At 39.5% G+C, this 25,963-nt stretch overlaps 2 protein-coding genes across 2 annotated transcripts in view; both read left to right on the top strand.

The window, feature by feature from the left end:
* Window positions 1-1,682: 1,682 nt before the first annotated feature.
* On the top strand, window positions 1,683-12,804 carry LOC113116943 (jun dimerization protein 2). Its single transcript, XM_026285250.1, is given in 5 exon segments — window positions 1,683-1,987; window positions 1,990-2,095; window positions 9,229-9,446; window positions 11,354-11,458; window positions 11,975-12,804. Coding segments are annotated over 5 exon segments (702 nt in total). The 5' UTR covers window positions 1,683-1,900; the 3' UTR covers window positions 12,161-12,804.
* Window positions 12,805-21,988: 9,184 nt separating this feature from the next.
* Window positions 21,989-25,963, top strand: part of LOC113116942 (FLVCR heme transporter 2) — a 40,501-nt gene continuing 36,526 nt past the window's right edge. The window contains exons 1-3 of the mRNA XM_026285249.1: window positions 21,989-22,773; window positions 23,566-23,707; window positions 24,400-24,540. Coding sequence (XP_026141034.1) covers window positions 22,210-22,773; window positions 23,566-23,707; window positions 24,400-24,540 — 847 coding nt within the window. The 5' untranslated portion in view covers window positions 21,989-22,209. The remainder of the gene's footprint in view (window positions 22,774-23,565; window positions 23,708-24,399; window positions 24,541-25,963) is intronic.

Below are 25,963 nucleotides of genomic sequence, written 5' to 3'. Positions count from 1 at the left end.
AAAACACCCTTCTGTCAGGACACAGAGAAACCGCTGCATGTAGACACGCCGCCATGTCGGTTCAATTTCATATTATTAATTATTATAAATCGAGTTGATGACTCTAAAACATTGTTTTGGGATGCACCATTCCATCTATGAGCTGCTCTTTCAGAGTGCCACAAGAGCCCCCCTTAGAACAGTATTTGAAAATCCATGCTGGTAAGTGTGCATGTGAAGTCTTTGCACACTTTTCTGAAATCCACACTGTGGTAAGTTTAAATGCTAATATTCTGCGTTCTTTCTTAAATATTATATGATGAGGGCTTCGTGCGGTTGCTTTGTGCCCTTTCTTGAGTTGGTAAAAGCCCCATTCATCTTCGGCGCCACTCCACCTACGTATCCTCGGATACTTATCTAAACAGGGTATTGCTAATAGGGATCTGTTGAGACAGCTCCTTCAGCAAGCATACGTAAGAGCAAGCGTTAGCCCCTGGGTGACAGGCAAAACTTAGTATAAAATGCTAGGCTCTTTGCCATATCCCTTTAAAGGAATCTTTCTTGATTCCAAGCCTTAAACTCTACCCCAGGTCGAGGCCCTAACAGGTACGTTGTGTATGTAGCCTAGGCCTTTGGCTGTAATGTCTTTTGTACTTTTGTACATGGTAACTTTTGTAACCATGGTATCCTGAGAAGGGATCGAGACACTGCATCCTCTAGGTTTCTTGCCATGCTTTGGAAACAAGCTTCAGACGAAGAAGTGAATGAAGTGTTCTCCCAGCACCTATTTATATTACAGTCGCACCGGTAGTGATGTCAGGGGCTGTCACCGGCCAACATGTTGTTGGTGTTTTTTCAATGTATGCTTCAGACACGGTTCACAACAAGACGTTCTCCATAGAGTCCCCTAGAGGACACAGTGTCTTGTTCCCTACTCAAGGAATTTCTAGCTTTCTTTAAATATAAAGTATTTGTCATGTAATTTTCGTTCATTTTAGTTACTAGTTTCAGGAAGATATTCACAGAGACTGAGGATGAAGAAAGCGCACCCTATTTGTTTTCTCTTTTTTACAAAATATTTTTTGCTGATATTGGGAGTGTATATGATTGATACTTGTACTTTTTTTCAGTCAATATTAAGAAAGAACTGTGAGTTTCTCTTTGTAGTGTAATTTTTTTAGGATTGATAAATTGAAAAGTAAAGTAAACTGGAAAGTAACTTGAAAGTAAAGTAATTGGTAATCAGATTATTTTTTAAATGCAATTAGTCATTTGTAGTGGATTACTTTTTTTTCTTTTTTACCCAACACTGCTCAAAATTTATACAAACAGTCAAATGTGAACAAAAAAAAATGTTTTAAATAAGACAAATGTCCTTAATGTACTTAATCCCATTTTGTTAATCAATTTATTTGCTACTGACCTTCGATGTTCCAATTCAACCATACTGAGCAAAAATGAAACATTTCTTCTTTCAGAAGAACAACTTTCTTCTCCTGCATCATATTCTTCATGCAATTTGTTTACTGTACAGACGTGATTTTACATTTCCTTCACGTTTGTTGTTGTGAAAGGGTTTTTACTTTTGTTAAAGAATAACTTTTCCATAAAGTTTTTAACAACATGTAATGCATTAATTTTAAAAGTAACTTTCCGCACCCACATTAGCAACTCATTGCTCATGCATCGGCTACAATTTATATGTATGTAATATGCATGCATCCATAATAACAGTATCAAATTAAGGGAGGCAGTTTTTGAAGGGGTACGGCTAGGAACGCTCCGGGCACACAGCACAGTACTGTTGAGGGAACTTCAGCTTGGCAGCCTAAAGCATGTAAAGCGCTGACGGTGAACGGAATGTTTGTTTTCTGGTTTCTAAGGGGTGGAGCGAGCCTGCTCCTCACTTCTCCACTTCTCCATGTGTGTTTTCCCTGCAGTTCATTTCTCATCCTCCCTGCTGACGTCTGACTTCCGCATTCCTCGCTCTTCCCGACCAGGGATCAGCGCTCCAGACTCGAGCTGATGCAACGATTCCCGCTCTTCAAGATCTACTCGCGACCTCCGGCTGACGTCACAAAGGGACTCCACTCGCTCACCTCGAGACCAAAGTCAGGTAAGAGCGCAACTTTGGCAACTTTTGCACGGTTTCGAGTCTGGCCGCTGTGTTGCTCCATGGCTGCATCTCAAAGCGCGGAGAGCCGCCTAGACAGAGCGCGTTTTTGCGCATCTCCGGCGCGCAGCAGCATTTTTGGGCATTCGCGCCGGAGATGTGCTAAATTGCTGTGTTTGTAGGGATGTCGCTAGGTTTTGAGACACGGCCCGAGTTTGTGCAAGCACAAAATGGTACATTGCAAAATAAGTAAGGTGAGTATTTCATATTTCAACCATAGCAGTGTATTCTATTGCTGTAGCTGCATACCGCTAGTGCAACTCAAATAGCTATTTATTTCCAGATTTGAACGCATTTCACTCGGCCGTGTCCATCTCTAGTTGTAGCCTACATAGGGAATGTTCACTTCCTAATATACCGCGTTCATGATGATGATGATAATGGGACAGATGTACTCAACACCGCTGTAAGCTGAAGTTCGTGTTACATAAGAGAAACTTCCGCTTTGAGATCAGTGTCACTGTAGGGCGCGGTGCATATGCACGTACATATTGGATTATCTTTACATTATTGTTCCACATTATTTGTCCGCTGTCCCCGTGCATGCAAAGGCTCGTGAGATGCTTGTGTGTTAATGGCGCGTGAATAGGCTACCAACTGTGCACGCGAACTTTTAAAAATTCTAATCTATCCAATAAAAGAGGTTCAAATATACCGTAAGTAACAAAAGTGTGACATGCTATTTTGCACTGTTCTAGTTTGAGATTTTAATTATTATTAAAATTAGAAAATAATAATAGGTTAATAATTAAAATACAGTTTGAGTGAAAGTGAAATGTGTCAATTCAGTACTTATTGTGTGTATCAAAAGATACAGCACTAGAACTGACATGAACCAAACGAGATGATTATGTTGTCCAGCATTTTGTTTGAGATTATCCGAAAAGCATCTCGAACCTTAAGGAAAGCAAGATTTCAAGCAGACTGAAAAGGATGTTTAGGGGGGAAATAAAAATAAAATAGTTCATATGATTGGCTTTGTGTATATATTTTAATATCTGTGTTCTCTATTTGCATTTGATATCAGTTAAAGGGCTTTCCCCTTGAATGCACTGAGCATGTCCTGATCTACAGCTGGATATCTGTCATCTGAATGTGATATTGGTGTCTTATTTAAAACATGATCTAAAACTTTAGTGCTGCAAACATTTACAACAAAGTGAAATGAACTGCGGTGCTCTTTGCAGATAAACAATGCGCAGCCAGCATTTTCAGTTGTTCAGAAAAGGGTTTCAGTTCCACTGAAAAAGAAGTGGGTGATAAAATCTGGAAGCAATGTGTGAAACTGCTTCTCATTGCATAACAGTGCTATTATAACTGCATGCATAATGCAACGAAATGACACTGACCTTTCCGGCGCTGACGAATGTAGGAATGTTGATTATGACACACAGTTGTATGCAGTGAACTGATCCACACAGATACATGTCACTGCTCTCCGGCATATAAACACACACTCACACTCATCAGCACATGCTTCTGGGATTTCAGAACTGGATCTGGGGAGAAATCTTCAGAGTCTGTGATTAAATGTGTTTAATAGATCTAAAAGCGTACTATAATGTTGGAGAATACTTCATTTTGGCCAAATCCAGTTGTAAATCTTTGACTGATGTTCTTGAGCACTGTACAGAAACTGGTAGCATTATTGTTAATGTTTAAGCATGTCATGTTATAACAGAAGTGCAACACACTATACTTCAATTTATACTAAATTCATTCATGCAACAGAATCAAGTATCTGAAATGTGTGTGTGTGTGTGTTTTTTCTTCTATTCATAAATGTGGGTATATTTAAGTGTTTTTAGATCTGTTTAAAGCACATACATATTTCAAATGAAAGAACACACTATGTTATATTTTAACATATTTAAAAAAACAATTTAAACTTCATTTGATGATTCTAAAAGGATAGCTCAGTGTCAGTTTTAAAGCTCTGACGTAGGATGAAATTGCAGTCACTTTAATAATTAGAAACAGTGGAAAAATTACTCCGATTTAATGTCTCAGAATGACTGATCTGATGCTGTACAGAGGCAGAAGTAGCACTACACACATTATGCACTTGAGAGATTCGACTTTCAATCGATTCCAGTAAGAAGTTAATATGTTGTTATGCTAACAATATAAGCATGTACATGTACAAGCAACACTTGTTAAAACTACCAACCTCTTATTAAACTCCTAGCTACTCTTTTCTGTATGTTTCAAAAGCTGAACATGATTTCTCTCTTTCTCCGTGTGTGTTGTTCAGCTTGGTTGTGGTGAATTTAACACATGAACATAGATTGATTATTCTATTCATTTTGCTTGTCGTCCATATTAGATTTGGACAAACTGCATGATCAAATCTCATCTGTGGTTTACACCGCATTTCTCTCTGGACCTTTGCAGAGCTGCTGTCCACAATAATGTAGTGATCGATCAATTAGAGCGACACACAATCTGTGATAATGGAGCACAGTATTAATATAGGATGAGTTAGCGGTGGCAGCGGAGAGAGCGTCAGCGAGGACGGCGCTCTCAGGAGCTCTATAGGACTTTCCAGTGCAAATCTAAACAAAGAGAACAGTGTTGGATTCTGTTTATTTTTCCAAATCCTTCATGCTGTCATTGCCTCAGTACATTCTTGTCTTGACCGGTTCGTATGAAGTTTTATTTGGAAGTGTGCTAAAAGTTTCAAAGATGGTGATTTTTACGGTGGAAATCGTTTTTCCATTGGGGCTTTCAGAGAGATGGCTTGTGTTGACGGAGTGTGTGAGTGTGTGTGTGTGTGTGTGTGTGTGTGTGTGTGTGTGTAGACAGAAAGGCAGCACACCTCATACACCTCCTGAGAAAACAAAACATGCTTGATCACACGATCCTGATTAATATATGACAGAAATCAAAGTGAAGAGGGTTTGAGTTTGTGAGGAATATGAGCTTACTACATACTGAACACTGCACAGTGTGCACTCTGAACACTGACTGATGTTTAATTGCTGCTAACAGTGCTACGATGTCTCGTATTTGCCAGTTTGATCATTGGAGAGTACAAATATAGCTCTGAAACTCTTTCCAAATTAGTGAACTAGATTATTTGAAGAAGATGCATGTGAAACTTAGCTAGAGTTTTCTAGGATGTGTGTTTTTAATACTGCACATTATTCAAACCCATCTATCTGTCTATCTATCTATCTATCTATCTATCTATCTATCTATCTATCTATCTATCTATCTATCTATCTGTCTATCTATCTATCTATCTATCTATCTGTCTATCTATCTATCTATCTATCTATCTATCTATCTATCTATCTATCTATCTATCTATCTATCTATCTATCTATCTATCTATCTATCTTCATAGCAACTATCCAAACCAACCTAGAAACCACCCAGGGTATCCTAGCAACCTCATACCAAAAACTTAGCAACCACCCCGGTTACCCTAGCATCCACATAGCAACACCCTAGCAACCATCCTGGGAACCCTAGCAACCGCATGGCAACACCTTAGCAACCACTCAGGGTACCCTAGCAACCGCATGGCAACACCTTAGCAACCACTCAGGTTACCCTAGCAACTGCACGGCAACACCTTAGCAACCACTCCTGGTATCTTAGCAACCGCATGGCAACACCTTAGCAACCACTCCTGGTATCTTAGCAACCGCATGGCAACACCTTAGCAACCACTCAGGGTACCTTAGCAACCGCATGGCAAAACCCTAGCAACCACTCTAGGTACGCTAAGCAACCACATAGTAACGATCTATCAATCTCTGAAAGATTGTATTGCCTTCAAACTTTATGCTTTTAAATTTTATTTACATTTTTTACTATTTCAGATGGACACCATCAAACATAAAACTTTTTAAACTTCTTAAACTTTCAAACTTTTTAAAACTTTCTGTTTATTTATTTTTTCTTTCCTAATCAAAATTGCCCAACTGCAGCTTGACTGAGAATAACTGGACTCTATATAAACTATATACTGTATATAATCAATGCAGTTGTTAAATCACTTTTTAGATTTATTTAAACAAAGCCCTATACATTAAATAATGAAGATAAGATGAAGATATTTAATTGTCACACTCTGTGTAAGAAGACAAGTACATGACGAAGATGAAGGAATATTAACATGTATTTATTATTATCCACACGAACACTGCTAATAATAATAATCAGGAACTGGAAGGAACTATCAGGAATGGACTAAACTAAAAGTCAGGGGTTTTTTCTTTTTTGAGGTAAATGTATCATTACATGACATTGTTTAACTAGAAGTTTCTTCACTGAGGTTTTTGTGCGGTTAAAACACTGATGACATGAGACATGATTGATTTCAGTAAGTTGTTCTGTTTCAGTGAGCTCCTTCTGAACTGAAGCACTACAGCGATCCTCACACCACATTAAAGAGTACAGACCACAGTCATTGTCTGGATTTCATGATCAGATTGTATGTTTTATTACAAACGGAACAAACTTGTTGTGATTATTAGATGACAGGTGTGCTACTGATAATGCTCAGTCACATTAACTGAAAAAAGATTCAAAACAAGAAGCCTAGATAGTAAATCCAGCAATCTGACATGTTCCTCTTCGTTGTGGGAACAAAATAGAGACTGACCGTGTCAAACCAAGCCATTGATTAAGTGCTGCACCGTCTCAGCTCAGACTGAAAGTACATTTCCAGCTGTATATTATCTGATGCATCAGAAGTTCTCTATGTGACTCATTTGATCATCCCCCTGGCAGAAGTTAAAAGTAAAGCACACTACAACTATTTAAGGGATCAGTCAGTGGCAGAAATGATGCATGACGAGCTCGTGCCCTTGTTAGTAGTCTGCTCAGGGTTAGGGACTTGTTTAAATGACTAACTCCCAGTATGAGCAATGATAGCTTGCCTTAGGAAAGACTAATTAAACTTCCTCTGAGTCATGAGTGTTGTGTGTCATGCAGCGGTTCACATATGGCACTGATTTCTTGTGAGGCGTTTCTTCATGTAGTTGGCACAGTGTTGGGAGTAACTGGTTACATGTTAGTAAATTACTTAATTTACTGAGAGTAAATGTGTAGTTAAATTACAGTTACTTATGAAAATGTTAAGGATTAGAAAGGGGGTTGCATCTTATTTTTTTCACACAGACAGATTTGATTGAGAGACTGCTCTTATTTATGAGGCAGCAGAGTTTCAGGAGTAACCTTCCCAGCTCTGTCCCTCTCTGTAGTTCATCAGGATGCTCTCTCAAAGCCACAGAGTGCACACTGCGTCTGAAAGGACTTGTGTAGGCCGGTGACATTGTCCTGTTCCTCTGCGGCCACATTCCTCTCGGCTGACACAGAGAACAGTGTGCAGATTTGGACGGAGGAAACACTGGAAGCGGGCGGATCTTGGCCGACGCGCTCGGCTCTTCTCTCCACAGCTTAAAGGAGAATGTGTCTGCGTCTGGTTTTGTGCCTCTCATAAAAAAAGGAGAAGAGAGCAGCTTCTCTGCCAGGGGTCAGTAAGTGCTCGTGTTCTGTACATTGGTCAGATGTGGAGAGATCTTACTGTATGTGTGTTGGTTAGGTCTTTATTAACAGATGTGTGTGTGTGTGAGCCTGATGCTGATTGGTTGGTGTTTCAGCACTGGTGGTGTTGCAAGGGGCTTTTTTCCTAACAAAGAGAAGTCTTCCTTTTGAAGGTGATGTGGGTCACTTTTTTAGTAATAAAATACTTGTAGGAAATCTTCTGGTAGTTAGACTTTCTGAAGAGTTTAATACCTGCTGAAAACAAAGTGAATGAATGAACAATAAGTGCTGTCTCTCAGGAATTAGATCGCAAGCTATCTTGATGGGGTTTCACATAATAATCCACACATTTTGGTAATCTTGGTAATAGACATAGCTAATCCAAATAAAATGTCCTTGTGAATCAATGTGGCCAATTTTTGTAATGATTTCCGGATAATTATCTGGATAGTAATGTGGAGATGCTGGTAATGTTTATCATCTATTTGCGTAGGATATAGAGTTTTAATGTATACATTTTTGATTGACACAATATATTTCTGTATGTAATTATTCAGGATTTAAAAAGGAGTTAAATCAGCAATTATTAAAAGGGAGATTATTAGCTGAAATTCATTTGAATACAATATGATCCTTTAATACTATATAGATACAATTCATAAATGCACAAATTTGCATTCAAAATACATAAAGAAACTGATAATTGTTGTCCATCAGCTGATCTGATGTTTGCTGCTGTGAGATGAACATACAGTAAACTGGAGGAATTCCTCACGCTATATAAATATCCAGTTATAATTGAATGGGTAGTGTGCTTACTTATGTTCACTTTATGAATGAACGGATTCAGACACACACTGAAAGACAAACATTTCACTGAAAAATGCAGAATATAACATTTTGTGATATATTTTATAAGAAAAAGACTGAATGTCATTCTTTCTTCCGTTAGTTTAGTGAAAACAGTGCTGAAAACCTGCCATGTAGAGGGCCACAGCAGCTGTTTGGCTGGTTCCTTTGATTAAAAGGAAGGAAAGGATCATTTTAAGCTATTTCAGAGCAAAGGCAAATGCATTTATTATAAAATAAAAATAAAAAGATGTATGCAGAATATAATCTTAAATACATATTGTAGTGGCACAGTAATCAAACTCTAACTTCAGTCAGACTTTTTCTTTAATAATTCTGAATTATAATTTAAATGTAATTATAAACGAATCGTTCCGGTCCTTGATTCTGATTGGCTGAGCCGCGTTCAAAGCTGTTGTAAATTACTCTACAAACACACACCTATGTTTACTTCTGTGTGTTGCTCGGCAACCACTTTGTTGGAACCACATTATTGTTTCTGAGGAACTACAATACTGTTTTTATTAATATCATTACACTTTATTTGCTCCGTTTTATTCTGTGAATCCTTACAGTGAATTTATAGCAGCTGAGGGGTTTTTACTCCGCTTCACGTCCTGCCTAACAACGCCCCTTCTCTGTTATAAATTCACTGTAAACCACAGCCTTTTGGGGCTTATTGCTGTAATAATTGAAATGTTCTCTCCTGATGCCTGTGCTCTCTGCAGCTGTGATCTCGGGTGTTTGTGACATGATGCCGGGACAGATCCCGGACCCCTCGGTGACGGCCGGCTCACTGCCCAGTCTGGGTCCTCTAGCAGGCCTTTCTGCCTCCACACTGACTGAACACCTGAAGTACGCCGACCTCTGTAACCTCGGGGCCATGCTGTCCCCTTTCCATCTCCTGGGGAAGCTGGGCAAGCGGACGCTCCCTATCAAAGCCGAGGTGAGCACCTGTCATCCTCTAGCCTGGGGAACACATTTAGGGGCATCTTTAGGGAAAAGCACTGTTGTATTAACTGACTGAACTAGTGGACATCAGTATGTAACCCAAACCCGATAGCAGAGCTGTAAACTGATTTAATCTTCAATTATTGTTCAGTCCATTTTTTTATATTGCTTTCCAAACATCTGCAGTGCATGCACTATAAAAAATTAAACAGTTGATTATCAGAGTGCATTTTACAAGAAAATACTTCTTCAGTGTTTCTGCTTCAAAATGTCATGTTTAAGTGGTGCTTGCCTTTTCTTTGTGATTATTGTGAAGTTAACTTGAATTTTCTGAATGAAGTTACAAAGTAAATCTTACATCACATTGTTAGCATGCACATCTGGCACAATACTGTGCATTCTTACCAAACTGCAGTGACTCCATCTAGTGGATAGAAAGAGACAGTTCAAACAAAAGACTGAATTAAAAACACTGCACAAATGAAAGAATAAAGCAAAACATAAAAAAGAAAAACTCCACAGTGGCATTATTGATGATTCATAGACTTGACTGGAGATGAGATATAAAATCACAGGAAAACCTTGTTTTAGAAATAAATAAATAAAATACTTGAAATGCATGAAATACTTCAGCCCCAGAATAACAGTACAAATGTTTCTGCACTGTTTAGCCAGTAACTGAAGGATATAGTTACATTTCAAAATTAATTTCAATTATAATTACACATTTTATAATGAATTATTTATTTTTAAGTTATGTGACCTGCCTTTTTATTTAGTTGTATTCTGACTGAGAATAGCAGCAGATTTTTGTTTGGGAGAGCAGTTAAAACAACAGTGGAGCGAGAGCTGTTACTGTTAGAGGAATAATAGTTCTCCCAACTTTAAAAGTTAGCTAAAAAATGTCTTCACCTTTAGGGCGTTCAAGATCAGGATGAGTTTGTTTCTTCATCAGGTTTGTAGAAATGTATCACTGCATCAGTGTCTCATCAATGGATGCTCTGCAGTGAATGGGTGCCGTCAGAATGAGAGTGTGATAAAAACATCACAATAATCCACAGAGCTCCAGTCCATCAGTGAACATCTGGAGAAGTGAAAAGAAATAAATCTTTAAATTAAAGTCCATAATCCATAATAACACTTCCTCCAGTGAAAAAGTCATCTGGTCTGAATCAAGAGAGAAATCTGCACAGATCACTCACCATTTACAGTTAAAAACCTCTTAATGCTGGATTTGTTTCAGCTTTTGTCTTCTCCAGATGTTCACTGATGGGCTGGAGTGCTGTGGATTATTGTGATGTTTTTATCAGCTTTTTGGACTCTCATTCTGACGGCACCCATTCACTGCAGAGCATCCATTGGTAGGGATGGGACCCGAAAACCAATTCCAATTCCAGAATTGGAAACTTGTTGTAAAATTTCAATTCTGACTATAAATTAATTCCTGTGGGCGCATTTTATTTTATCATATATATATATATATATATATATATATATATATATATATATATATATATATATATATATATATTTTATGTTATTTTATTTTTTTTAGATGATAAAATGGGCTTTAAAATTGTATTTTAATAATTTAATAATTCCATTCAAAAATTCCATAAAATGTTGTTTACTTGTCTAATATTCTTTCTTAAGAATTCTGAGAGAACTACATCCTCCATTTGAAAAAGAAATCTCAATTTATCCAGAATCATGTGGCTCTATTTTGAATTATTATTTATTTTTATACTGAATGCAACTTCCTTGAATTTAAAGGTGAATTGAACGTTATAACCTGGTTTGTTCCTAAACAAATGAAGTACTTTATTGGCACATAGGAAATATAGTTTAGAAAAACCTATAAAAAGCCTTAATTTTCTTATTTTGCTGTTCCCGCTCATACAGAAAGATGAAGAGGATGAGCGGAGGAAAAGAAGGAGAGAGAAAAACAAAGTGGCAGCAGCAAGATGTCGAAACAAAAAGAAAGAAAGAACAGAGTATCTACAGCGGGTAAGTCGTCTGTAAAAGCCAGTCAGTGTTGGGGAAAATGACTTTTAAAGTTATGAATTACAATATTGCATTACTTCATTAAAAAAAGGTAACTAGCTGTGTGTTTTTATGGAAATTAATCCATTATGTTACTTTTACATTATTCTTTGTCACCTGAAATAGAATTGCCTGTTTATTTTTTATAACAAAAATCCCAAAAGTAATATTTTTGGCAACTAAGGTCCCTTTTAAACCAAAAGTGAAATGAATAAGCCTCAGGCTGTGCACTCATGATTTCTCTCAACACCGGACAGATGGCAGCAAATAAATGTGGAAACCAAGTAACTGGCGTTACTTATTTTAAAAAGTCAGATAAAAAAAGATATTTTCTTGTCAATTTAAAAGTAATGCATTACAATATTGCATTGTTCCATAAAAAAATATAATAACTTGCATTTCCTCCAACAATGGCCTCAGTTCTGTATCAACAGATAGCATGAGTGTATTATTAATGTGCCTTCAACTCTTCCACTGAAGGAATCTGAGCGTCTGGAGATGATGAACTCAGAGCTGAAGTCACAGATCGAGGAGCTAAAGCATGAACGACAGCAGCTCATACTGATGCTCAATCGCCATCGGCCCACCTGCATCGTGAGCACAGACAGCATCAAGACGCCTGAGAAAGAGAGCAACCCTCTCCTGGAGCAGGTGGAGGCCAAATGAGAAGAACCACACACTTCATGACCACGTTACTGTTTACAGGTCAGCTCGTCTCCAGAGAGCTGAAGCACTTGGCTCGAAGCACTTGGACATTTTAGGGAAGAGAGAATTGCGTCTCTGACCTGCGAGGTTGGAGTTTAGAGACTAAACGAAGAAAAAAGAAAAACACACCGATGGCCTGTGTGTTGGCGAAACTTTTGTGGGACAGTTTTTTTTCCGTTTTTCTTTTTTTTGGTCATAAAGTGCCTTATTTGTTTTAGTCCATTTCGTTTTATGGGAAGAATTGTCTGTAGGTTGTTCTGAACTGATGAAAACACTCATTGAATGGTTGGACATGCATGTTAACTGGATGATTCTTCACAGACCGTCTCAACATTTATTCACCATTTGCTGCCTTCAGTTGGTGTTTTGTTTTCTGGCGCAGGCGTCATGTATGCACATATGTATGAACTGTTTACATCTTGCCAATTTATTATAGTTATCTAGTATATAAATATATGATTTTTATACTTCCTGTACATGGACTTATCACTAGATGTGATACATTTTATGCAACAATTTCATAACCTCTATTTCTGTGACTTATTCAATTTGTTGTATAGCTGTGAAAACTGCAATTACAATTATTAAACAAGTGATTTCCAAAATTCAGAATTTTTGGAGTCATTTACTGTAGAAATTCTTTCATGCTCAGTTTCACTTTCATTTAACTTTTTCTCTTGAAATAGAGTAAATATATCAAATAAAGCAACGCAATCAGAAAAGGCAGCTAAAGATAGAATTAAAAGATGCTGTGTTTAACAAACAAACAGGTGCTTTGGTCTGACGTCAGAGACCAGGAAGCATAAAAGCATGAGCGGCAAAGCCGGTAATCAGCCTCAAAGGATGAAGCAAGCGCCAGCCAGAGATGCCGGAAGTGTGGCACTGCGACGCAGCGTCTCGTTCCTTCGAGGAACCAGGGTTACATACGTAACCTTAGACGTTCCTCTTCAGGAACTCGAGCTGCTTCGAGAACGTTTGGGGAACGAGAATGCCCAGGCCGCCAGACTTTCATATCTCTGCCTAGTGTGGAAGAGCACAGCTAAAGCAAGAGAAGGAGAAGGAGCCTGACAGAAATCAGGGACAATCCGTCCAATGGCCAACTTCAGAAGGAGTGAGTCTTGACCCCCAGGAGAGGGGAGATCAGAGGACTCGAGGCTTAGGACAGCATCCTGATCACCGCTTAGCATAAGCTTCTTCTGGCCGGAGGCCTCATCCTTAGCGCACCATAGAGGAAATGTAACCAGAGGGTTTCTGCTCACTGACTGGCCACCGAGAGGGGCGCAGTAGGCCACAATGGCCGCCACGTAGACCTTCAGGGTGTAGTGGGTCAACCCTGCGAAGAGCCTGCAGGAACTTAAGCAGTTTTCACGCTGCAAAATAGTCTACTAAGGGAATCAGCCTCTCAAGACTGATCTCTGGTGGCATCAGAGCAATTAGCTCGGTGCCCTGAAGCGGCGTACCGGCAGGAGACGGCCGAACTAGCTGCTCTGGAAACCTCCCAGGAGGTCGTGAGCCTCTTAGCACCGCTATGTTTCCGGGCGGTAACTGAGAGAAGCGCTCGCTGGAGACCGCTGCGCCCTGGAACACCGGCAGGATTGGCAGATCGATCTCCTGAGGGCACTGATAAGTGACAGGCACTGTGTAATGCGGTGTACACTGCTCTTCCTCAGAGGGGCCTGACTTCCGAGGTCCTGAGCCGCAGCATCAGGACTCTCGTAGCTGAAGTCTCCTAAAAACGACGGTCCTCATACCCACGTTGTCTGCTAGGAAGACTAGACCAGAGCCTGCTCGGGGCAGGACCCCAAGAAGTACACTTGGCAGGGGATCCCACACTGCCCTGTGACCTCCTAAGGGAACCAGTCTCACGAGACTGGCCTCTGGTGCGCCTAGAGCCACTAGCTCGGTGCCCTGAAGTGGTGGACCGGCAGGGGACGACCTTATTAGCTGCTCTAGAGACATCCGTAGGGGTAACAAGACTCTCAGCACCGCTACGTTTCCGAGCGGTAACTGAGAGAAGCGCTCCCTGGAACACCGGCAGGGTTGGCAGAACGATCTCCTGAGGGCACTGAGGAGAGACGGGCACCATGTAATGCAGTGTACACCACTCTTCCCCAGAGGGAGCTGGCCCTCAAAACGTCCTAGGACTAGGCGTCAAGACGTTATGATGAAGGCTATCCAGCGAAAACAACGGTCCGTAGAACTTCTTTCCACTAGAAGCCTTTGGCCTGGGCGCGCCACTTTGACTCTAGCGTCTGCTCCGCTCCGGGAGCCCCTGACCACCTCAACCTCCTCAGAGGAAGAGAGGTACACACGTGTTCTCACACAAGAAACGGCATCCCTAGAGCCCCTGTACATCTAACTTCACATAGTCAGAAAAATGTAATTTTATTCCTTAGAATTAAATGTAGTCAGCAACCAGACTTGTCAATACAGTCTGGTGTAGAAAAAACTCACATAAAAATGAAACAAAGTAATAGACGCATTGCCTCGGCAGCGTGCATGTCTTTTATATACATAAAAGAAAGATGGATGCTGCAGCGAGCTGTTTCAGAGGGTGAAGAAACTGCAGCGCTGGTTTCCAAGCCTCGAGAACGAGCTCTAGATCTAGTGAACACGGGTGGAGATAGGACAAGCCGTCTCCAACCCGTTCGCCAGATCATGTGCGATTCCCGCTATCGCGGTCGCCGCAATGCCTCGGCACCAGCGAGACCGCGACCGCAAGATCACATGCACGGACACACTCCTCAGAGCGTTTCACTCTCAAGCAGACAACCCACAGGCTGTGTGTGTCCCTACCTTTTCTTTTTTTTGCAGGGAAAAACACACAGCCTGAGCGCTGCCTGCTCTCGCCCAAAACTTCTCTTGATTGAGGCTTTGACAATGGAGTTTATCAGTGGACAAACGACACTAAATAAGACTCAGAAACAGATAGCGACTGACACACACACAGAGCGCTTGCTGAAGACACAAGGCTGATTACCGGCTTCGCCGCTCATGCTTTTATGCTTCCTGGTCTCTGACGTCACCCGCCTATGACGTCTCACCCTTCCTTTAGGACTGATTATACATGTTATTCAGAGACATCACACTGGACACGTTCCCCAAACGTTCTCGACGCAGCTCGAGTTCCTGAAGAGGAATCACTAATGACTCTGGGATGTGCAAACCTTTTTTTTTTCTAGTCATATTTTATGCATGGGTTCTCTTCTGCAACTGCCATTATGGGAAATTTAAAGATTTAAAGAATTCCTGCCAATCAGAGTCAATCTCGGCTAAAGAGCTCTGCAGGGAACATACTTATATATTTGTATATGCATAGTTGACAATATACTTATTATCTATATAGATTTTATTCAACTACTTTAAATGAATAGCTTTATATTTCTCCACCAATACTTTGTGGAATTGTAGTTCCTTCCCCGATTAAAGCCATTCAGTTCTCAGTCTTGTCTTTTGTCTATAGATTTATTTTTGCTTCAAATAGAAGTTTGCAGTGTTCCTGCCTTATAACTCTTTAAATAAGACTTTTTAAAGTATATGTTAAAAATTATTTGTTGACCAGAAGGTGCTGAAAAAGTGGCTAAAATCTAATGCTCTTTTAATAACTGCATTACCATGACTTTACAAAAGAGAAAAAATAGAAAGAGATTTATCGCAGCTGTCAGATGAGAGAAAGATGTCAAATTTACAGCGACTTGCCTGAAGCTGCATTAGAAACCCCCTTACAGCAGCGCAGACATTAATATAACAGTCAAATGAAGTATGTATATAGATTTTTTTACAGACTGCAACAATTTAGATGTCGCAGACTGAACTGTTCTTTTCAGCTTTGAAATGTGAAGGCACTGCACTCATTCAGAGCCTCAAACTGGACTGCATCATCTGTAATACATCTGTAAACAGAGAACCCCTCTTTAAAGAGTTCTCTGTAATGTGACCTCCCAGAACAATCTTTCCTGTGAACGGCTTTAATTGTCTGAACTCAGTCGCTTTCCATCTGTCAGTTTCGTTCAGTCCCCTGAGGCTTTTGGCAAATTCTGCTTCTGAGATTTTCATGTTTGTTGCTTAAAACAGCTGTGTGTCCTGCAGACATCCTTGTCTCTTTCGGTCCATGCATACATATTAAGATCCAATTATTTGATGAAGGCCTTGGCAGGTTTGGCATCACAGATGATTCCACTAAATTGAACTGGCATGTGTCTTTCTTGGTACCACAGACATTCGCTCTCCAATTTCATCATTTCCTAAACTGTGGCTTAGAGTTTCCACATGTTATGGCCACTGGGAATACATTTCTTAGTCTCAGATGTTCAGCTTTTCAGTACACAGTTATGCATTGGAACTTTTGAGCTAGAAGAGATTCCAAGATCTCAATTCTGACACATGCATTCTCTCTTTTGTCTCCACAAAGGTGAGGTGTTTTTTACTCCATTCCTGACTTCTGCTTTAATTTTTTGGATGGCCATGTGGTCTGTTGAAAGCGCTATATAAATGCAGTCCATTTACCATTTACCATTTTATCTTTCTTTCTCTCTCTCTCTCTTAAATTTATTTTTAATGTTTTTGGGAGTATCAAACAATGTTCTAGAAGCTGATGGAAGGCCTTTTGGTCCATTTCTGCAAAAATTTCAGAAAACTGTGTACAGCATTATTTTCAATTCCATTTTCCAGACTGGGATTTGAATTAGCTGTCATCGGGATCTGGAAATGTGAATATCTTCAGTTTCCACATTTTGTTTTCCGTTATTCTCCATTATGTCATGGTTTTTGTTTTCTTTCCATGACCTCTGCCATAAATGTTCCACCAGTCCATCGTTCTCTGTGTTCTCTTCATTCCCTTTTGTCTTTTCACAGTGACTCCCTCCCAGTCCCATTATTAGATTTACAGATTTGAGAGAGACTGTAAGAGAAGTATTTAAATTAATGTACAGGTCACTCATACATGTTTGCTGATTTCAACAAAAGTTGATACTGATGCACTCTGAAGCTTAAAATCACCCAAAAGTGTAAGCTCCTGCGGCACATTCATCTAATCACAGTACCATGCTTGAATTTTCTGAGCTCCGCAGAACATCCCTTTTTTCACAGATGTTTGTAACTGTAGACTACATGGCCAGGTGCTACATTTTATACAACTGGGATAATGAGTCTGTATAAAGGCTGATTTCAGTAATTAACAGGTGTGTCCCAACACTTTTTCCATATAGTGTATACACAATGTTTTACCTTCATTTTTAGATCTGTTTGTATCCATTTAATATCTGTTGTTTCTAAAATATTTACCAAATATGCTGCTCTCTGGACTACCCCAATTCATGTTACTACAACACCGTACAAACATGACACAAACATACACAGAAGCAAATTCCTGTGAAATCCGTCCACACGATTCTGAAATATAAATCGTCATTATATGCATCCTAGTGTGTCTGGAATACAGCTTTATAATTTACTTAAATGCTGAGCAATTATTAATTAGATAATAATAATGCATAGGCTATTAGTAAGCTTTTTGAAATGCGTCATTTTTTACAAAGCTCATCGGTCTGAAAAGCGAGGTGTGCTCTGACTGGCCAGCTATCCAGTGAGTTGTAATTGGCCAGATGCCTCAAGCATGTGACGGAAATGTTACACCCCTGAACATATTACTGTGATGGTGTCCTGGTCAGAACACAAACCAATAAACCAATAAAACCCATTACAATCGAGCCATTTGTTGCATCCAGTGGGAACATAATTACTGAATATAATAACAATACCAGTGGTTCTCAATCCCAGTCCAGGCGCCCCCCAAGTCTGCATATTTTTCACATCTCTTTTTGTTAAAGGGGTCATATGTTGCAATTTCAGGTTTTCCTTTTACTTTGGAGTGTTACAAGCTGTTTGTGCATAGATAAGATCCATAAAGTTGCAAAGACCGAAGTCTTAAACCCAAAGAGATATTCTTAATAAGAGTTAAGACTCGTCCACACCCCCTAAAACAGCTCGTTCTAACATGCCCCCACATGACTATTTCATGATGTGGGAAGATTTCCATAACGCTGCCCAGATGTTTGATTCTTACTGTTGATTCTGCCACCATGTTGTAAAGATGCTGTGTGTTTAATTGTGAAAGCAAAACTTGTTTGTTCTTTCCGAAAGAAGACACAGATAGAAATCAGTGGTTAAGTTGTATTTACAACACTGTTCTAGAACAGTTCAACACAAATATACAGATGTGGGCAATACATTTTATTGAGGACTGTTTCCTGTTTCTCCAATCACAAATGCAGACATGTTTTAATGTTTATGCAGCGCAATGCAACACAACACATAAAAAGACAGTTTAAGTCATTATAATCCATAATTATGTCCCCACTGCTCTCTGGACTAGGAGAGAGAGCGTCAACGAACTGAGGGACTGTGTCTTTACTGCGGCGCGGCGGGGCATTTCCTCAATCGCTGTCCACTAAGAAGATCAAGCACGGCAGTAGGAAGGACTCTTCTTCCGGGAAGATTGCAATGGGCAAACTGGCTCTTACAATGGCCAAGCCCTGGTGGATTCCGGAGCGGAGGGTAACTTTATGGACTTTGCATTGGCCAATCACCTCCGCATACCCATCACTTCACTCCACAAACCCATTGCAGTCCACGCTCTCAACAGTCAGACATTACCCACCATCACACACACCACGGATCCCATCACATTGACGGTGGCGGGTAACCACACTGAGACACTGGAATTCCTCCTCACTGACACTCCCCTAAGCCCCATAGTGCTCGGGCACCCCTGGCTTCTCAAACACAATCCCAGGGTGGACTGGGGCCAAGGCTCCGTTTCCACCTGGAGTAATCAGTGCCATGCCTCTTGTCTTGTGTCTGCTCATTCGTCTGTGTCTAGTTCTGTGTTTCAGGAGGAGACAGTGGATTTGTCTAACGTGCCCAAGGAGTACCTCGACCTGAAGGGGGTGTTCAGTAAGTCCCGGCTGCTTCTCTTCCACCCCATCATCCCTATGACTGTGCTATAGACCTTATGCCAGGTACGTCTCCACCTAAGGGCAAGTTATATTCACTTTCTACTCCTGAAAGGGAGGTCATGGAGAAATATATTTTTGATTCTCTGGCTTCCGAGTTAATCTGCCCTTCCTCTTCTCCAGCGGGGGCGGGGTTCTTTTTTGTGGGTAAGAAGGATGGATCTCTGCGACCTTGCATTGATTACCGAGGCCTGAACAACATCACGGTGAAGAATACCTATCCTTTGCTGTTGATGTCTTCAGCCTTCGAAAGGCTGCAGGGAGCATCAATATTTACAAAACTGGACTTATGTAATGCATATCATTTGGTTCACATAAGGAAGGGGGATGAATGGAAGACAGCATTTAATATCCCCAGGGGCCATTTTGAATATTTGGTCATGCCTTTCGTGCTCTCCAACTCCCCTGCTGTCTTTAAAGCACTAGTAAATGACGTGTTGAGAGACATGGTAGATCAGTTCATTTATGTCTACCTGGATGACATACTGATATTTTCTTCTTCTCTCCAGGAACATGTTCATTTTATTCATTTATTATATTATTTAAAAGCCCATGCTACGTGTACTGTGTTAACCTAACTGAGACTTGTTATAGCACTTATATATCATTCCTCTTTTTGTTGTTTTTGTCCTCATTTGTAAGTTGCTTTGGATAAACGCATCTGCTAAATGAATAAATGTAAATGTAAATGTCTTGTATTCATTTTTCAGACAATTCCTGTCATATGCACATAAACTGACAGTCACCAATTATAAGCTACTACAAAATATTGTAGAAACTGAATTTTCTGTGAAGTTGCTTTGCAATTATTTGTATCGTAAAAAGCGCTATACAAATAAACTTGAATTAAATTGAAATCCTGCATAAGTCTCTAACCGGACACTTCACTGTGGATCTGTTGCCAACCGGCAAATTCACTTTAAATGAGAATAACTACCAGTACCCACTCAATTGTACATGAACTGTTCTGGAAAAGTGCTGTAAATACAACTTAACCACAGATTTCAATTTGTGTCCTCTTTTGGAAGACCAAACAAAGTAGTTTTGCTTTCACAGCGAAACAAAGTGTCTCATGGCAGCAACAGCAAGAATAAAAGTTTAAACTTCTTTCTTTGTGTGAACATTTGGGTGGCGTAAGGCAAATCTCCCTGTGTTAGAATGAGCTGTTTAAGAGGGTGTGGTTGCATCTTAACTTTATAAATCTCCTTGAATTTGAGACTTTAGACTTCACAACTTTACAGATCTTCTTTATGTGCCAAGAGCAACACTTGTGATGGGTATTGAAGAGAGAGAGGACTCAAATGCGAGGGCAAAACGACAGTCTTTAAATAAACAAAGTCAAGCCACAGGTAAATCCAACAAAGGCGTGGGGAAAAGGATGAAACAGAGGATGACCCGTAGACTGGGTTGTACAAATAAACTCAGATGACCTCTGTGGCTGGAACGACCAGCAGACTGGCGAGGCGGAGGCTTAACAGGGCTCACGGAGGAACCGGCGTCCGGAGCTCGCAGAGCGGGGAGGCCGAGGCGTTAAACAGCAGGTAAGGTTCTGTGGGTGGAAATGGTGAGCACAGAGTAATTCCGGCAGTGGTTGTGATCAACTAACCAAACCCCGACGAGACAGGACGAGACAGGACAAGACCAACTGAATGTGTAGACGCCAATGACCGATGCTCAATTGGAGACAACAATCTGACAAAGAGACAAGAAAACGAGAGGGTAGAAGTAGCCATGATAATGAGGCAGGATGAGAAACAGGTGGAGGGGAAATTATCTTAATGAGAAGTGAAGACAGCTGTGAAACAGAAACGAAGAGTGAGGGAGACAGGAGAGGAGAAACAGCAGAGGGAGACAGAGAGAGAGAAAGAGAGAGAGAGAGAGAGAGAGACAGGATCATGACAACACTCAAAAGAGAGAAATAAAAAATTTGAAACCGCATCATATGACCCCTTTTTAAAATTACCTTTCATGCAGTGTGTAACACAGCTCTAAGTGAATGAAAACATCCTGCAAAGTTGAAATCTGAAAGTGTACAGTGTATAAAGTGATTGTCTCTCAAAAGAAAGAGTTGTCTCTGAATCATTGAAACAAGACATTTTTAAAACAAATCCCAAGCAGTTTCATGTTGACTTCAGTATATTGCCCACCCACTTGTTGGTCTTTTCGCTTTGGTCTGAATTAAAAAAAAAATGCAATTTTATTCTTTGCACTTAATTAAATTGAGTAGACTGCACATTTTCGAGAATTACATTAAGAAATTAAGAGCAAAGAAATCACAAGAGAAACGCAGTTTTGTTGAGTAGATGATAAATTATATGACTGAGTAAACTGGATCTGTGTTTTCCAGTTGTTTTCAGTAAGAGCAGGACCTACAGCTGGTCTTTATTAGCATTTTATCAGCACCACCAAACAATAACAACAAAAAATTATTATTTAGTTATTTATTATAAATATGAATGTTCAATAAGCCTGATTTGTAATAGATAGATAGATAGATCAGACAGTCTGGAATAACATGAAGAAACAGAACAAACTGAGACAGATTTTTTTTTATGTTTGTAACCAGCAGAGGGCTCTGGGGCCCCAAGTATTCGCCTAATGGACACTATATACATTACAGTACAGCCTGATACTCAATATTCAATAACAACTCTTCTATAATAATATGTTGGGTTGAGCAGGAGCTAATGATCACGTGCTAGAGTTTCTCTCTCGTGTCATGATGATGATGATGATGATGATGATGATGTGGAGTCTGAAGCTCGCACGCATGAATCAGAGAGAGATGTGACTGAGTTGTTTCCTGGAGGGGTATGTGATTCTGTCTTCACCTTTGCTCTGAATCTTTATATTCTCGGTGGAAACGAAGTCAGTCCGGATGTTTAAAGACTCTTGGGAACTTCTTCTGCCTCTGGAATATTTCATCATATACAACAGAAGGACACGATTCTGAATTCATGAAGCAGGATTGACTGAAGGTAGAACTCAAAGCGCAAAATGTGCGAAAATAGCGGCAACCTCTTTGGAAAAGACGTTCTTCAGACAGAACAGACAAAAAACACAGATGGAAACTTTGATCAGGTTGAAATCTCCGAATGCAGAGATACGAACACTGTATATAACACTCGTTTATTCCGGAGGAGATGGCTCATTCTGCTGCTCTTTAGCTCGTATTCACTGTGCAACGCGTTCCAGTGGATCCAGTATGGGATCATCAACAACATCTTCATGAAGTTCTACAGCGTCTCTTCATTCGCCATCGACTGGCTGTCAATGATCTATATGCTGACTTACATCCCCTTCATCTTCCCAGTGACATGGCTGTTGGAGAGGAAGGGGCTGCGGGTGATCGCTCTGTGCGCAGCTTCGATCAACTGCGTGGGAACCTGGATCAAAGTGGCCAGCGTCCAGCAGAACCTGTTCTGGGTCACGATGCTCGGACAGTTCGCCTGTTCCTTTGCGCAGGTGTTCATTTTGGGAATGCCGTCTCAGGTGGCGTCCGTGTGGTTCGGCTCTGATGAAGTGTCCACCGCCTGCGCCATCGGCGTGTTTGGAAACCAGGTGCGTAAAAGCGCACGGAGCGCATTTCTGCACTGCCACAGAAACACGGAAAAAAATCTGCCTTCTAAGTTACATAAATCAGATAGACTAGATTACTCCAAAAGCTCAGGTTTTCCCCGAATATTTCTGCATACATAGACTGTAAGGATATGCATTTTGACGTTAAGCATAGAAACCTAAAGACTTTAAAAAAATCAAGAGGTCGATGCAATAGCTAGGTTTTTTTTTTTTTTTTTCATAGAAATGGCAGCGTAATAAAATCCCAAGCAAGTTGTGAAAATCAGAAGGATGCAAATTAGGTTAATTCGAGAGTAAAAATCAAAACATTGTACATTCATTAGTTAGACGATTCATCAGCGTTTTCAAGCAGCATTCTTGTAACCAGAAAGTTAGATTACGCTGTATAATAACACAGATATACACATATATACAGATGGCTATTAAGAGGATGTGATCCGGGTCTGCACTAAATGAAAATAGAGATGTTTAGGTGTGTTTAATGCAAATGACTAACTTTGGGCATGCAGTCGCACATTTAGAATCCTCCAAATTCATGAATGTGTTAACAAGGTTAAGAACAAATTAATGTGCATATGTGTTGTGACTTGGTTAGAAAAGTTGTAAAAAAATACCTCCTGTGCATGTAAATTCAAAATGATCCAGGCAGACTGTTAACATGAGCCGTGCTGTTTATCCTGGAAGATACAAAACCAGACAATAACTTTTTAATTTTTTTAGGTCAGTGAGACTGAGATTATGTTGCAGTTGATTTCTTATGTCTTTCCCCTTCAGCTTGGCATTGCTATTGGTTTCTTGATCCCGCCGATACTTGTGCCCAACGTGGATGACATGAATGAACTGGCTGAACACATCAGCATCATGTTCTACATAACAGCCGCTGTGGCCAGCCTCATCTTTCTGCTGGTCGTGTTTGGTAAGAACATCCACTCCAGCAGCATAAATGAAAAGCCAACAGGACTGGTGTAGTGACAAACGTTTTTAATCATCATGTACAATCTGTTAATAAAACCTACTCTGCTCTTTAACATAAAAATGTGAGTGCACCACAATACTTTATGGAATAATATTTTAATTCATACACTCATGTCACCAGTTTAATGGATGCCAAAACCTGCTTAAATATATATATATGCATACATGCATAGTATTTGACTGATTCATCATTTCTTCTTTAATTCTCATTATTGCATTTACTTATTTATTTTTTGGTTCTCTATATCTATTACTATAATTCTTAGATCCATCTTGAGATTTGCTTTTAAAGTCATTTGTGTCTTCTGAAGTAGTGAAGTATATGGAAACTGATTATATGATTTGGCTTTGACTTCTTGGAGGAATCACAAGCAGAACCAGTTTCACTGGAAATCATCCAATAAATCCAGTTTTATGTCTGAATGAATTAAATTTACATAAGTGGTGTTTACAAGCACTTCATATTTCATGTTCAAGGCTCAATGCTTTGCCCTGTGATGATATCCTTGATTGCAGTTGACTCAAGGTCATGTTGACTGACATAATGTCCATTTCTGTTTTAATCAATTACTGTTAAGAGTTGTGTTTTTCAGTTTCTTTTGTGGTAATCAAGTTTTTGAATTCACCATTCAGTTTTTCAGGAAAAGCCTGAAATCCCTCCGTCTATGGCTCAGGTGGTGCTCGGAGACATGCCCACCACACAGTACTCATACCTGGCTTCAGTTGTAAGACTTGTGCGCAACAAGCCCTTCATCCTCCTCCTCATCAGCTACGGTACACACTGCTAATTCTTATTCATTTACTTTAAAACTTAAAGCATATTCTGCCTTTGCATGTTTAGCACAGTATTTCTGCAGTATTGTGTTATTATTATCTAATAGTAGTATCCTAAGTGTTAACTTATCATTTTTTTAAATTCATTTTCTTTGTTATTTAAAGTATGACTCCAAGTTAGTGATAGTGTACATACAGTTCAACTGATTAAAATAAAAAACAATGAACACATGCTCACTTAATGAGTTGCCTTTTTACTCTGCATACTTGAACCTTTCATAAGTGTCCTGTTCATTTGTAATTAATTTAAAGTGCCCTTATTATGTATTTTTGTGATGAAAACGGAAATGAGACCAATCAGATCAGTCGACCAATCATTGCAGATTAGCGTCGAACAAAGGAGGTGTTTGGAAAAATGTAATTGTTGAGCGAATTGTTTGGGAGTCGTTAAGCAAATAAGGTAATATAAAGTATGCATATTATAAGACAATGAAAGGGTTTCTTGACGTTGCAAGGATGCCAACCTGTTGTTGGGGACTCCTAAAACCAAATAAGAAATTTCATAACCCATAAGAGGGGCACTTTTAAGTCAAAACACCTTTACTTATGTAGCACTCTATACTAAAGCAACTTTACAGTAGTAAACAGAAAAATTAGGTTTCAATAATGCAAACAAAATTCAATTGTAAAGCAGCTCTAGAAAGAGGACAATAGTAAACAATACATTTTTCAGTTAAAGCATAATTTATTCATTGATGTCATCTAGCTCACTTCAATTCTCTTCCAGTAATGTGAAACCCTTTTTTTTTTATTTAATAATACTTTGTAAAAGGTAACTTCCTTTACAGAATATAGAAAGCACAGCAGCTCACTTTGGAGCGGAATACAGAAATAAATAAATAACTGTCAGACAAGCTATGTTTTTTGTTCCATTTACTTCCACTTCTTCATATCTTCATATCTTCATATCTTCATATTCACATCTTTTATTTCAAACTAATGTCAGGTATATCCCAAATACCAAAAGAGACAGACAGAAAGAAAGAAAGAAAGAAAGAAAGAAAGAAAGAAAGAAAGAAAGAAAGAAAGAAAGAAAGAAAGACATCAGTCTGATAACTGTGTTGTTCTGGTTCTTCTTGATCTTAACACAGGCGATCACACAATTTGAATGCTTTGTCTTAAAGTGTATGTTGGCTTTAAGTAATTGGTTCTAAATTGGTTTCTGTCTGACTTAAAGGGGATAACTTTTCAGTAGCTATTGAAAAATATAACTCCTCTTCTGCTGCTTATACATGCGGTGTGCCTCAGGGTTCACTCTTAGGCCCTGTTTTGTGATCCCTGTATTCACCTTCATTAGCTATGAGCATTTTTTCATACATTTTAATTTTTCATACTTTTCAAGTGTCAGATTTCATATCATATC

This window comes from Carassius auratus, chromosome 17 (genome assembly GCF_003368295.1).
Source record: "Carassius auratus strain Wakin chromosome 17, ASM336829v1, whole genome shotgun sequence".
NCBI lineage: Eukaryota > Metazoa > Chordata > Actinopteri > Cypriniformes > Cyprinidae > Carassius > Carassius auratus.
The sequence above is the reverse complement of the archived record's forward strand: the minus strand, read 5'-3'. Positions and strand labels throughout refer to the sequence as shown.